Source organism: Notamacropus eugenii, chromosome 3 (assembly GCF_028372415.1).
Source record: "Notamacropus eugenii isolate mMacEug1 chromosome 3, mMacEug1.pri_v2, whole genome shotgun sequence".
Taxonomy (NCBI): Eukaryota; Metazoa; Chordata; class Mammalia; order Diprotodontia; family Macropodidae; genus Notamacropus; species Notamacropus eugenii.
The window spans coordinates 478,655,192-478,671,189 of record NC_092874.1 but is presented as its reverse complement, the minus strand read 5'-3'; the positions used below and the strand labels follow the sequence as shown (position 1 = coordinate 478,671,189).

Genomic DNA, 15,998 nt, shown 5'->3' with positions numbered 1-15,998 from the left:
CTCACTTTTCCTGGAATGGGACTTGTTCTCCAACTGAAGACTTGCTCTAACAATGCCCCTGCACCTCCAATGGCATGTTAAAGATGCACATAGCCCATTTATGAAAGAATATTTCTTTCTCCCTTCCTTCTTCCCTTCATCCCTCTCTTTTTCCTTCATCCTTCCTTCCCCATTTCCTTCCTCTCTCCTTCTCTTCTTCCTTGTGTTTCCCCTTCCCTCCCTCAATATTTCCTTTCCTATATTTTACTCTTTTTTCTCATTTTTCTTCCTTATTTCCCTCCCTCAATCCTTCCTTTTCTCTCTGTCTCTTTCCTCTACTACTCTTTTCTTTCTCATTGTCTTTGTTTCAACCCTCTTCCCTTATTCTCCTCCTATTCCTCCTTCTCTCTCTTCCTTTCCTCCTTTCCATTGACTTCCAAAGACAATAATAAGCTGAACAATGAGGTATAAGCAAAGAGAAAGAGGATGCTAACCTGGACTCCAGAAGACTCACTTCTAACTGAAATTTACCTTCTGATACTGGAAGCATTTCTCCCCTTTAAGTGGATTAGTAAAGAAAGTCTCACCGTTTTGACATCCATACGAACTTGACTGTGGAGTTTCGGTTTTTATTTTAAAAATATTACTCACCATTTGTCTAATTTCTTCTACTTTTTCCTCTTCCACAGCACTTGGTCTTATTATCAATATATTGTATAAATCCTCTAGGATAAAAATAAATTGATTTTTCTTACAAAATAACAAATAAGGGGATTTGTACTAAAATGTAAACTCTTAGCTTCTAATTAACACATCACTTAGCCACCTTTGTATCTGATTGTACCATTTTAACAGGCTCTTCTTACCTCCACCATCCTTGGCAATATTGAAGTTGACCCCCAATGTCTTCTAGTTGCTTGAATGGGAACAAGTTATAAAACAACACCCCCCAATCTTTCTAACCTCTTTCTAGCCAGCACAGCAGCAGTCCTCCAGGGAGTCACGAGAGAGATGACAACACTCTCTTGTGAAGAGCTCAGGATCCTCTTGGTTCCCAAGGAATCACATGGAACGGACTGAAGAGATAGTTTGCTATTGTGAATGGAGTTGTCCCTACCTCCTGATTACAGTCAGGAAGAACTTATCTTGAATCTTTCCTGGGATACTAAGTGGCTATATCACCTAGGCAAGTCACCTCACCCCAGCCACCTTTGGTTTCCTCACCTGTAAAATGGGAATAATACCACCTGCTATTGTTACTGAGGGATGAGACAAGCTTATGCATGTGCGTATGTTAGTGTGCAAACTTTGAAGCACTATCTAAGTGTTCGATGTTATTATTATTGATTCTTAACTGACTCTTATGTTGACAGCCAGAGTTATTTTCTCAATCTTGGAGGAGAAACTGAAGAGCAACCTTAAATCATGGGATAATAAGATAATTCATGTAGAGCTAGAAGAGAACTTAGAAGTCAACTAGTCCAACCCTCTCTTCTTACAGATGAGGAAACTGAGACCTAGAGATGTTGAATGACTTGCCAAAGCTCACACAGGTAGTAAGTGGCAAGACACATAACTTGGACATCAAAAACAGTTTGTTGTTGACTCTGAAAGTAGTAGGTGACACTTAATTCTTGTCTGCTGGACTCTAAATTTTTGACTTTGTTTCCCTTCTGAATAGTTATGAGAGAACAGATTCCTTATTTTCCTCCCATCTTCTCTTTTCATTCTCTCTTTCTGCCCTTCTCTCTCTCAACTCAAAGCTGTCTCTCAGTCTCTCCTTTTGTCTTAATGTCTGTGTACCTATAACTCTCTGTCTCTGTCTCTGTTTCTCTCTCTCTCTCTCTCTCACACACACACACACACACACACACACACACACACACACATACACACCACTTGGAAAGTTATCATGGCCTTGTGTCCAAGGAAGGTATTAACCTATCAAAATCTCTTTCCAGAAATAATTGTCATATGTGCATATTAGCTCTTTAAGAATCTTCATTAAAGATTCTATTTTCACTGAATAAAGGTATATATTTGTAAATATATTTGTAAAATATTTGCACATTGGGTTTGCCCTTGGATATTTTCCCTAATATAGTCCCTGTGTTTTGAGATTTTGTTTAGTGGTTGTTTGCCTGTTTTTTGATCAATGATATATAATAGTTTCCTCCCACTAACCCACATGAAGAAATCATGTATTTATTTATATCTGAGTGCGCTATGTCCAATGCCTAGAAGATTCCAACAGATTTATCATGCAAACAGGTAAGAAAACAGTGGCACAGAATGCCAGCAATGTTCTCAATGTCTTCTCCTCTTCCAGTAGGCTCAATAACCCATTTCAACTTCTCAGAAAGTTTTCTGCCCAACTTCAAAGAGACATCACTGACCTTGCATGAGTCAGGAAAACTCACAACCATCATAGGTAGGTAAGGCTTCCATATGGCCTTGCATGTAGTAAGAACTAAGAGTGTTGTGTTGAAGTGCTGAACTGAAATCACTGTGAAATCACCACATCCAATGCCAGGAGGTGGTCCTTCAGAGGAAGATATGCTCTGGCAGTTTCTGCCAGGATGTTGAGAATGGGCAGCGACATCCAAATAAGCACCTGAAGCAAGCTTGGAGAGACTCCCCTCTATTCCTCCTGACCCCAGTCACCCAGAATGTTGGTCATAAGATAATCAAATGCTTCTTGTAATTGTCTTGCATCTCCCAGAAGTTTGGGGATATTATCTCCTAAGACCTAGAGGGATCGTTATCTGAGTCTGTGGATGGAGTGACCCACACAGAAGCAATCATGGGTCTTTAAGAGTAAGAGCCAGAGGGATTACAAAGCTCTTTTAAGATGTGCAAAGTGCTCATCATATATTATTTCACTTGAACTTCACGGCAACCTTTGTGAGGGAGGTACTACTGATCTTTACCTCTATTTTATAGATGATAAAACTGAGACTCTGAGGGATTCAGTGACTTGCCCTTAGTTACAAAGTTCATTAAATGTCAAAGGTGGGAATTTAGGCTTAAATCCAGTTCCAGCACTCCATCTACTATCCACTATGTGACTCTCTTTAGAAATACTAAATAAGATCATACACTCATGGGAGACCCAAGTCACAAGAAAATCCGAGATGGCCTGTTGACTAGACCTGTAGTTCACTTGGCCATATCCAGGGACAGTTTATGGGAAAGCCAATGCTAGAGTAGTCCTCTACGCCATCCTTCTCAAAGGTCAGTAGTATGCCTTAAATATTCCTAAATTCCCTTCCATAATCTCTTATATAGTTACCATTGCTCAATTTTGTAAGCCTATGATGAACTTTTTATATTTATATATTATTGACATTTGTCATCATTTCATAGGTGGGGATCTGTAAGGAAATAGCAGGAGGAAAGTTTTGAGTTGTTGCTTTTGTGTGGGGTTTTTTTTTTTTGAAGCAATTTATAATTGTGGCAAGCTGGCATCAGCAGATAATCTGTGGTGTCTTTGTTAAAGTGTCATGGTTTGCGTTATGTGTTTTTAACTGAATGAAAAAGGACATAACAATTCTTCCACTCAACTATGGTTTTACTATAAAAATAGAAAATGACCATTCGTAATTATATTTTAAAGGGTGATATATAATTGGAGTAAGATTTAAAGAAATACAGACTAGGTACAACTAGGTTCCTTTTCCATTTTTCTTTAATTTCATCATTGCTGAGTCTGATGCTGTCCTATACGTGGCTTAAGTAAAACATAGCTATTCACCCCTACTTAACTCATCCCCAAATTGCCTGCAATTTGTCCAGTCCTGGAGTCTCTGATGAGGTATGTCCCTTCAGTCTTTAGACTCACCTTCCAATCAGGTTAGCTAAAGAGTTTACTTTTCTCTGGCTTCTTCATTCCATATAATTCAGTGCTTAACCCCCTCCTTGCTCTTACCCAGCTTCCAATATTCTTTGGGTTCTAGTTCTTCATTGCTGCAGCTTTCTGCTTTTCCAGACACTTTCTCATTTAGTTACTGAAGACACTGCTCATAGATTCCAACTCTCTTCTCTTCAGGGGTTTTCCTTGCCAATCCACACAGCTTGGAATCATCCAGAAGCAGGAAAAGCTGGTAGCCACCCTGTTTCTGCACAGGAACACTCAACTCCTGCAACCATCTTCTTCATTTCAAAAAATACTCTCTAGCTCCTGGAGCACATCTCTGAACTTTATGTGTAAGGTTTACTGATTAATTTTTCTTTGCAGTAATCCTCCTCCCGTTAGACACTACCTAAAACAAGATCAGGTCTCTGTCTCTGGTTTTAAAATGTCTGTGTCTCTTTTCCCAGGAAGTCATTTAAAAAAACTTTTAATTAGAACAGAACCAGGTTAGAATAATGATATAAAGTTATTTTTATACCTAAAGATCCTCTGCTTTAATCCTTTTAAAACCATGGTAATATTTGAGCAACCCCTAGTCAACCCAGGGGTAATGGAAAGACATATGGCTAACTTGAAAAGACTGCAGTACATTATCAAGTGTAACAGGGTTTTGGAACATACTCAGAGCATCTAAGATGGAGGCAGCCATTGAGGAGATGCCAGGGACCCAATTCTGGGACAGGACATCCTGTGCTGGCCTGTTGCATGGGTGGGAACATCCTCTTCCCATTGGGTATCTAGTCAAGACTGACTTCATCTTTAAATCTACCTCACTGAGGCACAGTTACTTTCTTTTTCTAGTGGCATCCAGAGGGGAAGGACTCATTAGTTCACAGCGTGGTACTTTGGAATAAGCTGGGCCTAGAAGGTCCACCCTCCCCCTTCTCTCAGGACCTGTGGTTCTGAAAACTGTCCTCTGGAGACTCAGGGATTTTTACCTTGTTTTGTTGGACCTTTTCAGTTCTACTTATGGAAATAAGAGTCCCCCAAACTGGGAACTCTGTCCATGAGAATCTTAGAGTCCAGCTAACACCTGGATTCCAAAACAGAGGTCATAAGAAGGCCAGCACAGAAGGCCTAGCAAGCCAGGGTGTTGGGTTTCCAGGACCCCGTGACTGAAGCTCCTGGGTCAGGGATTCCATGTCCCATCCCTAAAACTTAAAAAGACAAATAAAACAAGACAAAAGCCCCAACCCCATTTCCAAGGGGAAGATGGCCCTTTCCCACCCAGCTTACAGTCTGGTGAACCTGCTGCAAGTGAATGAGTCCTTCAACCCGGATGCCACCAGAACGAGAACTAAAGGAAGGCCCCAGACACCTTGAGCAGACCCTCTGTGGAGGATCTTAGAAGGACATGGACGAGACTCACACAGGATTGGGAATCATCCGTGAGCTCCAGCCTGTAGCCCTGAAGGGAGGGCTCATGTCCAGAAGATCTCAAGTTGCTTAAATGCCAGACAAAGACAAAACTCACTCCATGATTGTGAGAGTTCTTAAAAGCAAAGAGTTACGTGGCATTCTTAACCCAACAGTCAACTCCCACTCAGTTCAACTCCACAGACTCAAAAAGAGAAGGGAAATAAGTATTCATATGGCATCTCCTTTGTGCCAGGCACTTTATACATTTTATCTCATTTGGATCAACAGCATCCAAGTGTCCCCATTGGCTTTTACCCTAAAAATTAAGTAAAGGGGCGGATGGATTTCTCATTTGGGCAGTTTCAATGTGACCAAGTGATCCAAGCACCCATATAAAATGGTCATTGGTCTCATGCTGCCTCTCGTTTAAGAAACACTGAAGAAGAAAGACTAAAAAATCATGTAAGAAGAAAAGCTCAAAGACCTTAACCTTTTCACGATGGCAACTCTAGGCCTTTGAATTTTTTTCAGAATTTCATAAGCCATGCATGCTGTCAGAATTACAAGCAGGTCTCTTTAAGCTGAAGAGAGGCTGGGTTTTGTGGGTCACCAGAGCCAAAGAATTCATCATCGGGGGAGGGAGCAATCTATTGATAGCCAATCTCCCCATCCCTTAAGAGAGGGACTCTCAGACCACAGATTCCAGATGCCACCAGGACCATACCAGAAGCCTTCCAAAGAGGTCAGACTTGTCAGAATTTGGGCTGGGCTGGGATAGCCCTCAAGAACTGAGAGGAACGTCCCTACCATGAGGAAGACTTTAATGGGCGGGAGAATCATATGATTACACTCAAGAGCCATGTCACTTTGGTTTAGCGCTTCCCATTTAATTTATATAATTAATACTTGCCCACAGGTACTTCTGGAACTTCAACCACATCTTCGCCTTCATCTGAATCCATTAGTACTAATTCAGGAAGCTATGGTAAAAGAGAGGAAAGAGAAGTAGAGGATAATGACTGGTTTGCGGATTAATATTTTTTTAAACTGAGTTATTAGAATAAAGAAAATAATATATACAATGACTACAGCAATTTAATATACGCAATTTTTTGAAAGTCCAGAATCCTGTATAATTATAATGGCTAAAATTGTTCTAAGACAAAATTTGAGAAAATGCACCTCATTCCATTTCATTTGCAAGGTGGAGGACTACAGAGTTGGGACATTGCATGCACTATCAGACACAGCTCATGTGATGGTTAGTTTTGCTTCACTGTTGTTTTTTTCTCTTCCTTTTTTAACTTTTTCTTATAAGGAATAATGTTCCAGGGAGGGGAAGAATGAAGGATATACCAAATGTGAGTATGGAATGAAAAGTTAGTAAGCATTTATAAAGTGCCTACTATGTGCCAGGCACTGTGCTAAGTACTGGGGATACCAATATAATGGGACTTACACATACATTCAGATCACATAAGATGGAGGCCCCCATGGTGAGGGGCCTGCTTCAGGGATGATTGGTATAAACGCGAACATCCAGCAAAGGCTAACATGTGGGTGAGAACTGCCTCTTCCCATGGACTGTGACTTGAACTCCATCTGAGGCACAGCCTCTCTCTTTCAGATGCTATCTCAGGGTGAAGGACTCATTCATTCACACCAGGGCCACCATGCACTTAGCTGGGTGGAGAAAGGACATATTCCCTTCCCCTTCCACCCGATAGTCCTGAGAAATGGGCTTGGAAGGTCATCTTGTTTTCCTTGTCCCTTTCAATTCTAGGTGCATGAAAGTAATGCTCTCAACGAAAAACAGAATCATGTTCTCTGAATGCTAGAACTGAAGAAGCAACAGAGAATGCAAAAAATGAGCACAGGATGTTATCGACTGGAAAAAGACATGGAAGACTTACAACATAAACTCACTGAACTACAGGCAGGAATGATTTTTTAAAATATAAGAATCATCTGGATTATAATAGAAAATATGACCTGAAATGAACTTGACCACTCTATTTTGGGAAACTGTATCATAATATTTCCCAGAAATAAGGCACATGTTGCAAATCATCAGAATTTATAGGACACCAACCAGGGATGAAGCCAAATCCAAACAACCTAGACATATCACCTACATGACAATGACATGAAGATGATTGTTTCCAAGAGGAAAGATATTACATATCAAAAAGCCCTCATTCTAATTACACAAAATTTTTTCTGAACACAATAAAAAATAGAAATCTGACCTATCAAGATATATGGTTATATTTCCGAAGTGACTTTCCAGCAAAGTAAAGCTTCCCTTTCAAGGTTTTTGTCAACTTTAAAGATACCCATTACCAAAAGCTATGATTAATAAATCTTGTACATGGAGTGAGCAGCAGAGTTGTCTATAGCATGATCAGTGTACAGAGGAAGAAAGCCTGGAGACATCAGATTTACCAGTTCAGGAGGGAGGAAGCAACAACTGATGGCTAGTCATTAAAATTCCTTAGAAAATATTAATAGTCTGTTTCATTAACTTTTCTTTTGTCCACTTTCCATTTTTCATCATCAATGTGTTGTTTGAATAGCATGGTTTGGAATTGTCTTGATTACATGCCATATCTTCTCATTTTACTCATTCTTCTGATTTTATCTTTTCTCTGCTATATTTATGGTCAGACCAGACACAGATGGCTAATCTGGAAACATCTCACCAATAAATAGATTTCCCTTCTATTAAGACGTCATAAATCTCATTTTTCCTATGATACTGTTGGGTTCTCATCATGTGCAGCATCTTCCAACTCTGTGAAGAAAGCATTCATGAACGGTGACTGTGGGGCCTGGTATCGTCCACAAGCCTCTTTCCCATCTTGTCTTTTGCTCCTGAACCTTGTCTGGCCACATATCTTTGCCACTTTCCCCTATGCCTGCTTTTACATTTGCCACCACATATAAAAGTATATGTTGATTTAATTTGAAAGCTCTTCTAAAGTCTTTGTAGAATTACTCTGCTTCTTCATCCTTGACACAAAACATTAGCACACAAGCTGCGGTGATCTCATCTGGTCTGTTTGACAATATCTAACATAAGCACTGTAATAAAAGATAATCAAACATCCCGTGAAATGACATTTTGACTTGCCTTTGGAAGCATGATAAAGCCAGATCCGCCAACTGCTTTCTTCACCTCTCCAAGGGGAAATTGTGAGGCATCCTTCCCCTGAGCTAGAACATCCTTTTCTCTTCCTTTTCTTTATAGGCAGAAGAGGGAATTGGCCTTGTTCTGGTGGTAAAGAACCAGGAGCAAAGGACAATCCTGAAGTGAAGAAAGCCTTCCTGACAATGAGACCAGGCTCAAGTGAAACAGATCACCTCAACAGGAGTGGGCTCCCTCTCACTTGGAGAAGCGCAGAAATTAAGACTTCAGACTGTAGTAAGGTGAAGGCCTCAGAACCATAGCTGAAGTTCTGTCATTGCATGCTGGTAGAGAGAGGAAAGACAAGGGAGAAGCACCAGCTGTTTGGGCTGACCATGCAACAAGGCACAAAGGCTGTTTCTCTGGGGATTTTTGCAACTGGTGAAAAGGATCCTCGTGATTGGATGCTCTGTGTCTGGCAGTGTCTGACATACAGTCAGAATTTAATAAGTGCCTTTTTCCACGTTTCTTCATTCATTCATATCTTATTTATGTTACCAAAGGGTTTTGGAGTTTGCTTCCTTTACATAAAAATTCTGTCCCTACCTGAACATTGGTGGATGCTAAGCTAGAAATAATCACCAAGCTTACACATGAAAATGTGTAAAATCTCCCCAGTCTTATCTATGCCTCCGAACTCTCTGATATTGTAAGTACGCACAAAGCACACCCATGAAGTCTCTCTGCTGGTCCAGGATACCTACTTCTCAAGTCCCTTCCAACTCTGAAATCCAAGGAGGAGCTGAGTAAAGAGAGAATTCTGTTATTCCAGGCACAGGTTGACATTATGGTCATTATGGAAAATGAGGACAGCCAGATGGTATGGTAGAGAGAGCACCAGACCTGAAGTCAGAAAGGCCTGAGTTCAAATTTAGACTTAGATATTTTCTACCCATGCGACCCTGGGCAAATCACTTAACATATGTTTGCCTCAGTCTCCTCATCCGTAAAATGAGGATAATGATAGCAAGATCACCGTCCCAGGCTGTTGAGAGGATCGAATGAGATAATAATTGCAAAGAACTTAGCACAGATCCTGGTACACAGTACGCACGTTATAAATATTAATTATTGTTATTATTATTATTGAAAATAAATTTGGCTTTGGATTCAGAGGAGTTGGGGTGAAATGCTGGCTCTACCCTTAACTACCTATCGACCCTTGAGCATATCCCTTAAGCTTAGTTTCCTTATCTGTAAAATGAGAAGTCCTCTAAGGTGCCTTCCACCCTAGATCTGACTATCTGATCTCACATTTAGTAGACAAACAGTTAAACTAATGTTTATGATGTCTATAAACTGTGATGCTTTGTCCTGGCTCTCTTCTACCTCTCTGACTCTGTCCCTCCCTGCAGGAGCTGAAAAGGGCTCGACAGGAGTGAGAGCACTCTACATTTGTGGTTCATGGATCTTTAGGACCTAAAAATTCATCCCTGAGTGACCAGACTGCTGGTGACAAGGTTCTTGGAACCCAGCTATCCAAGCCCTTGGAGCACAGCCACAGGTTGTCACTGGGACTTTCCTCAAAGCTTTTCCAACTTGGGAGAACTTGCCTGAGTTGGGGCTGTTTGGGCAGTCTTTGAAAATCCTGCCTCCCCTCCACACAGTGTATGGTACTGGGGGAAAGCTTTGGTGTTGCTGTGCAAACTAATATAAATCTGACATCCAGACCCATAAAGAACTGGCACAAATTTGTAAATGTGCAGTCTATCTTACCCCACCCTCATATAATAAGTAAACAAATCATCTGAACAAGGAGTACTCAAAAGAAGAAATACAATTGAACAAAAAATTGTTCAAACTCATAATCAGAAAAATGTCGTTTCAAAACACACTGTGATGGCCCTTTATATTTCAATATTCAAATGGGTCTGTGATCTCATCAATGCAGGCATGTGCTCCCAAAATGCAGATCATCCATCCATGTCTGTATAACCTACATGTATCTTCTATCAGTCAATCAATAAACATTTATTAAGTATTTTTTCTGAACCAGGCACTATGCTGTGTTGGGGATACACCAAGAAAAGGAAAAGCAATTCCTGTCCTCAAGGACCTTCCATTCTAAGCACATAAATAGTTATGTACAAACATTTGCAGATTAGACGTAAAGCAACCTTAGGGTCCAAGGCACCAATGCTGGGGAAACTGAAAGACTTCCTATGAGACAGAGGTAAGGACTATGAGCTCCAGATATCAACCATGAAGAGATCCTCCTCTAGTTCTCTCAATATGTCAAGGCCACCAATGGAGCATATGAGCTAACCATCAATCATGCCTCTGTATCACTTCACAAGCAATCCAGCTTGTTTTGCAGTGACATATTTCTCTCATGGCCTCCATGACAACCTTCTCCTGCCAAGTTCCTTGTTTGTGATTGGATAGAGCTTGTTTGTGCCCAATATTCTCTTTCCTTCTCCATTCCCCTTAGTGGTGTTCAATTTTATTTCTTTAGAAAAGTGTTCTATTTCTTATATAGAGAAAATTTGATATTAAGGCCATGTGGTTTTTAAATAAATCACTTTTTGATCCATAATTGACAAAATAAAACTATCATCCAAGTAGATTTTTTTTTCTCAAAAAGTCCTAGGAATGGATTAAGGTTATCTCATGAAACTAATGTAATAGGATCCGAGATAGATATGAAGTTGGAAAGGGCCTTACTATGACCCCTTCATTTTTGCAGATGAGCAAACTGAGGCCCAGAAGATTTAAGGAATGACCTTTGCCAAGGTCACACAGGTAGGAAATGGCAGAGGTGAGATCCGAATGCCAAATTTCCATGGTATACTTTCCATGGTACCACACAGTGCCTTGGGCATGGAGTCACCTCTGGCCTTTTATCACCAAGTGCTGTAGCTCAGAAGTGCTTCCATTGACTACAAAGAGCAAAGGGGCTCAATGGCTGTCTAACTGTTGGAATTTGATGAGGATGATAAATGCTTCCAATCTAGAATCCCTGCTTTTGTTTTCTACTACGAACATAATCAAATGCAACTTTTGAAAAACTTCCCCCACAGAAAGATACTTATTATTTCCTTTGACCAAAGAGTCTCCCCTTCTCCTCAAGAAACAAATTATTTACTCATGGACACAACAGTTTTGTTCAACTGTAGACTAAATGATAAGTAATGTTGCTAATCGTGAATTGTGGACAAAAAGAAACTAAGGGAGAAGGCATATTTCCAGAATGAGCGATAGGCAGCCAGCATAGCTGCAACTAGGGTAGAGTAACCAGAGCTTTGTCCCCAGCTGACAAATTTAGGGGAGTACCAACAGTACTTAGAGTCCTTCAGCTATGTAGAAACAACAGAACATGGGACCTAGTTAGCAAGAATAATGTTCAAATAGGAAGCTACCAGATGGAGTGAGCTCCTCCCGTACATGACTGCTTCTTTCCCTTCCCAAGATGGTCTCTGTCTCCCACCTGCCATCACTGAAGACATGTCACTTGTCCCAGGAACAGTATGGAGTACTTCAGTGCACACATCCTTAGGCAGAGTTATGAGTTCTTATGCCCCCTTGCTGCCCCTGCTCTATTAGAAAACCAAGATAAAATTTCCAGTGCACTGGAGCAGCCCACTAAGGAGGACTTATGGGAAACATGGACAAGAATGGCACAGGTTAAAAAGGGGTGCAGCGAGTATCATCTTTGTTCCCTGAGTCCCTCAGTTTCTAGCATCTTCCTGTTGAGGCCACCTTATTTATATCTACAGATGTGCAGCATATGTTATCTTTGCTGTTAGAATGTAAACCCTTTACGGGCAGGTACTGTTTAATTCTTGTATGTGTGTCCCCAGTGCCCAGCATTGACTGTTGAGTGATGGACTAGTAGAGAGTGTCCACATTGGTACTGCAATATCTCATAGTCTCAAAATGTCACAAGTAGAAAGCAAGCTGTTTCTATCAATTACCACTGGGCGGATCATTTCTCCTGCTAAAATTTTCTTTTCATCTTCTACCAGTTGAATCACTTTAGCATTCAGCAGTGGTGCGTTTGCACCTCTAACCATTGATACGATTCGGCCGTTCTGCAAAAGAAGAGGAGAAAGAAAATCCTATTCTCAGTGCAATTTCATGGCCAGCTTTTCAATTGTAATTCTCTTTTATCAGTCTTTTTTCATTGCTACAATTTCTTGTTTTAAAGTAAGCTATTTTATTATGATGACTAATAAAATATACCCCACTCCTCTCAGCAGAGACATAGGAGATCACTAGAGCAAAATGCTCACGGATGTCATCACTGTATGAGCTGTTTTTTCTTAAATGTCTCTTGTTAACAAGAAAGCATTCAATTTAAAGATCAGAAGAAAAGTACATTTTCAAAACTAACTATGGTATAAAACCAAAAGCTTTTTATTAATGAAATCTACTTTTACAAAAACAAAGCTGTCAATACTCCATGAAGCAGACCCTCAATGCTGTGAAGGCTTTCCTCCCTTTCTCCCCCATATACACTATGCAAATGCCTTTCAAGATGCCTTGGCTTAGACTTTTAATCCAATTTGGAATACTGAATGAATCTTCCCTCCAATTCAAAAAACTATCAATAAAATTCTGACTATATGCAAGACCCAGAGCTAGAAATAGAATGCCAAAAACAAAATCGTCCCCACCAATAAGGAGATTTCATCTGTTGGGAGGGAATGAAGAATTACACCAAGTAAACAGATAGTTAAACAGAAGGTTATAACCTGAGATGATACTGAGGACTGATGCCCAGGGTGGGGTGGGGGGATCCACGGGGAGAAAAGAGAAAAAGCTTCACCAAGGAGGTGGAATCTAAATTGAGTCCTGAAGGTGGCACCTAAATTGAGCTTTCAAAGAAAACAGAACTGAGGAGTTAAGTCAAAGAGGGAATAGATTCCACGTGTGCACTCCAACTCATATTCAGGCAACACTTTTGTAGCCAGCCGCTCAGAATGCCATTGAACGAGAGTGGGACCAAATTCAGGGAGAGTGGCCGGTGGGAGCAGTGGAGACCAAGACTATCAAACTCCTGACAGCTGCTCCCTCTGCCTCTTGCTTTCTGCTGCTTCTCTCCTCACAGCGTCCTAGCAGTTTATTTAAGTTCAGCCCCAACAGCCTGGACCCACAGGCAGGGCACACTCCTCAGGGGTCAAGAAAGAGGGATGCTAAGGGGATGTCTGCCTGACCAATGTTGACCTGAAAACTTAGTTAGAGAAGAGGCAACAGGCTAAATGCATACATTTTATGATTTAATTAATTAATTGATCGATTCCCTATTAAAGATAACGGTAACATAATGCATTATGGAGCCAGAAATGTTCTGGCTACCCAGTGCAGAAATCTTCTGGCTTATATACATTTTGCCGTGAGAAAGGAACTCTCCTAATTGAGCAAATCATAAATTCAGTAAGACAGGACAATTCACAAAGTAATGTTGGTCAGGCCTTGGGATTCCAGCTGGGTAAACACATGTCTTGGTGATAAAGAAGGAAATCCCACCACTAGTGAGTGGCAGGCTTCCTGCCTTAAACAGAGAACTGACATAGGAAAGGGTAAACAAAGTTCAATAGAAATTACAACCTAAGATGTCTGTGTTTTCTTTACCATTAACATGCCATAACATAGTATATGTCTACAAATATTAAGATATGGAAAACGTCCCATTATTCAAGATAGTGTCTTAGGTTAAAGGTCTCTTAAGGAATGTAGAGTCAGCCTTGTCTGGCTTTGTTGACATAGGAGAGGCATTCTCTGAGTTTGCTTCAGAGAGAACAAAGAGATTATTCCAAAATTTTATATTAAACATTATCACCAACAAGCATCCAGTGTCCTTTGCAATATCAAGCCACCACTGCAAAAGAAAAAATAAGTGATGGGTTCCAACAGCTGGATTCACTATATGAATTATCTTAACTATGTTTGTGTATTGGTTGCTAAAAATCCAAATCCTAACACCCTAGAATTTCTTAACTGTTTTTTAACCATCTCAGTAGGAGGTGAAGGGGGACACAAATGGAAGAGTCATGCATGAATCTGAGGTTGTGAAGCTAGGTTCCTGAGAGGGCGGCAGTGCCCTCAACTGAAACAGGGAAGCTTGAAAGAATGGGACAAAGTCTCCGAATCTCAGGTAGTGCCAGACTAGAGTTAGGATGTGGACTCTACGATCTGGCTAAGTTGGTGCATTCTCTCTGCCTCGATGTCCCAGCAGCATTATTTCATTAAGAAATGTCTCTAATTTTCCTGAGAAAATAAGATTATTCCCCATGAGACCCCTTTTCTTCATATCTTCTCTTCATCTCAAAACTCCTCGACCTGAATTTCTCTTCTTTCATCCAGTCTCTAACAATAAAGTCACCCTGGTTCCCATTAAGGCCAACATGTGCCTCTGATTCCCATTCCATCTAATCTTTAATAAATTCCTCTCCCTATCATCACCCCTCCCCCAGCCTTCAAATACTCCCTATTCACTAATTCCTTGTCTTCTACCTTCAAATGGGGCCAGGTCTTCCCTAGCCTTAAAAACTAACAAAATGAGAACCCTTCACTAGATCCTACCATCCCTAAGGCATTCATTCCATATCTCTCCTTCCTTTCTCAGCCAAATTCCTAGAAAAAGCTCTCCACATGAACTGCTCCTACTTCCTCTCCTGTCACCCCGTCCTGGTGCTCTTGCTTCTATTGTCTGAACTGAAACTTCTCTCTCCGAGGTTAACAAGCACTTCTTTATTGCCAAGCTTGACAGCCTCGGCTTTCTTTGTCTCATTTCTGACTATGACACCTTCTCTGAGTTTTCAGGAAAGGATGATGAGCCAGCAAAGTCTGTCCGATTGAAAATGGTTTCGCAGTGTTCTTGGCAGGTTTGTCCTTCATATCACCCCCTTAGAATTGGGAGTGCTCCCCAAGGCTCTGTCCTAGATCCTCCTCTCTCTTTCCCTCTTGCCTCGTTGGGTCCCATGTTTTTAATTATCATCTCTATGCAGATTACTTAAAGATTTATATATTCACTCTCAATTTCTCCTCTAAGTTGCAATCCCATAATAGTAGCTGCCTATTTCAAACTAGATAACCCAAACTCAGCACAAACTCAATATGTAGAAAATACAACTAATTATTCCCTCCCATCAAAACCTTCCAGTATTCCAAATTCTCCTATTCCTGCTGAAGGTACCACCATCCTTACAGGCTCCAGGTTCACAATTTCACCATTATCCAAAATTCTTTACTCTGTCTCTCCCCACAAATTCAGTCAGTTTCTAAATCTTGCCATCTCTCCTCCCATATCTTTTATCCTACCATGATTGTCCTCTTATAGACACACCAACTTGACTTCTGTTCCCATCCCATCTCATCTAAGCTTCTGCAAAAGCCCTTGAAGTGGTCTCCCTGCCTTAAGCTTCTTGGTTCCAGTCTATCCTCCACACAGCATCCAAAGTAACTTTGCCTGAGTGCACGTCTGATCATGTCACTCCCTTACTCAATAAACTCCAGGATAAAATAGCAAGTCTGTTTTGCTTTTAAAACCCTCCCTAGCCTGACCTTGATCTATCTTTTCGGGCTCCTTATATATGCCTTCCCTTCCTGCCTTCTTTA

General features: G+C 40.8%; 1 protein-coding gene across 3 annotated transcripts in view; it reads right to left on the bottom strand.

Moving 5' to 3' along the window:
- Positions 1–15,998, bottom strand: part of NME8 (NME/NM23 family member 8) — a 56,290-nt gene that overhangs the window by 30,098 nt on the left and 10,194 nt on the right. For all 3 annotated transcript variants that reach the window (XM_072599071.1, XM_072599072.1, XM_072599073.1), the window contains 3 exons: positions 12,353–12,469; positions 6,162–6,231; positions 631–704 (listed from right to left, as the gene is read on the bottom strand). In XM_072599071.1, coding sequence (XP_072455172.1) covers positions 631–704; positions 6,162–6,231; positions 12,353–12,469 — 261 coding nt within the window. The remainder of the gene's footprint in view (positions 1–630; positions 705–6,161; positions 6,232–12,352; positions 12,470–15,998) is intronic.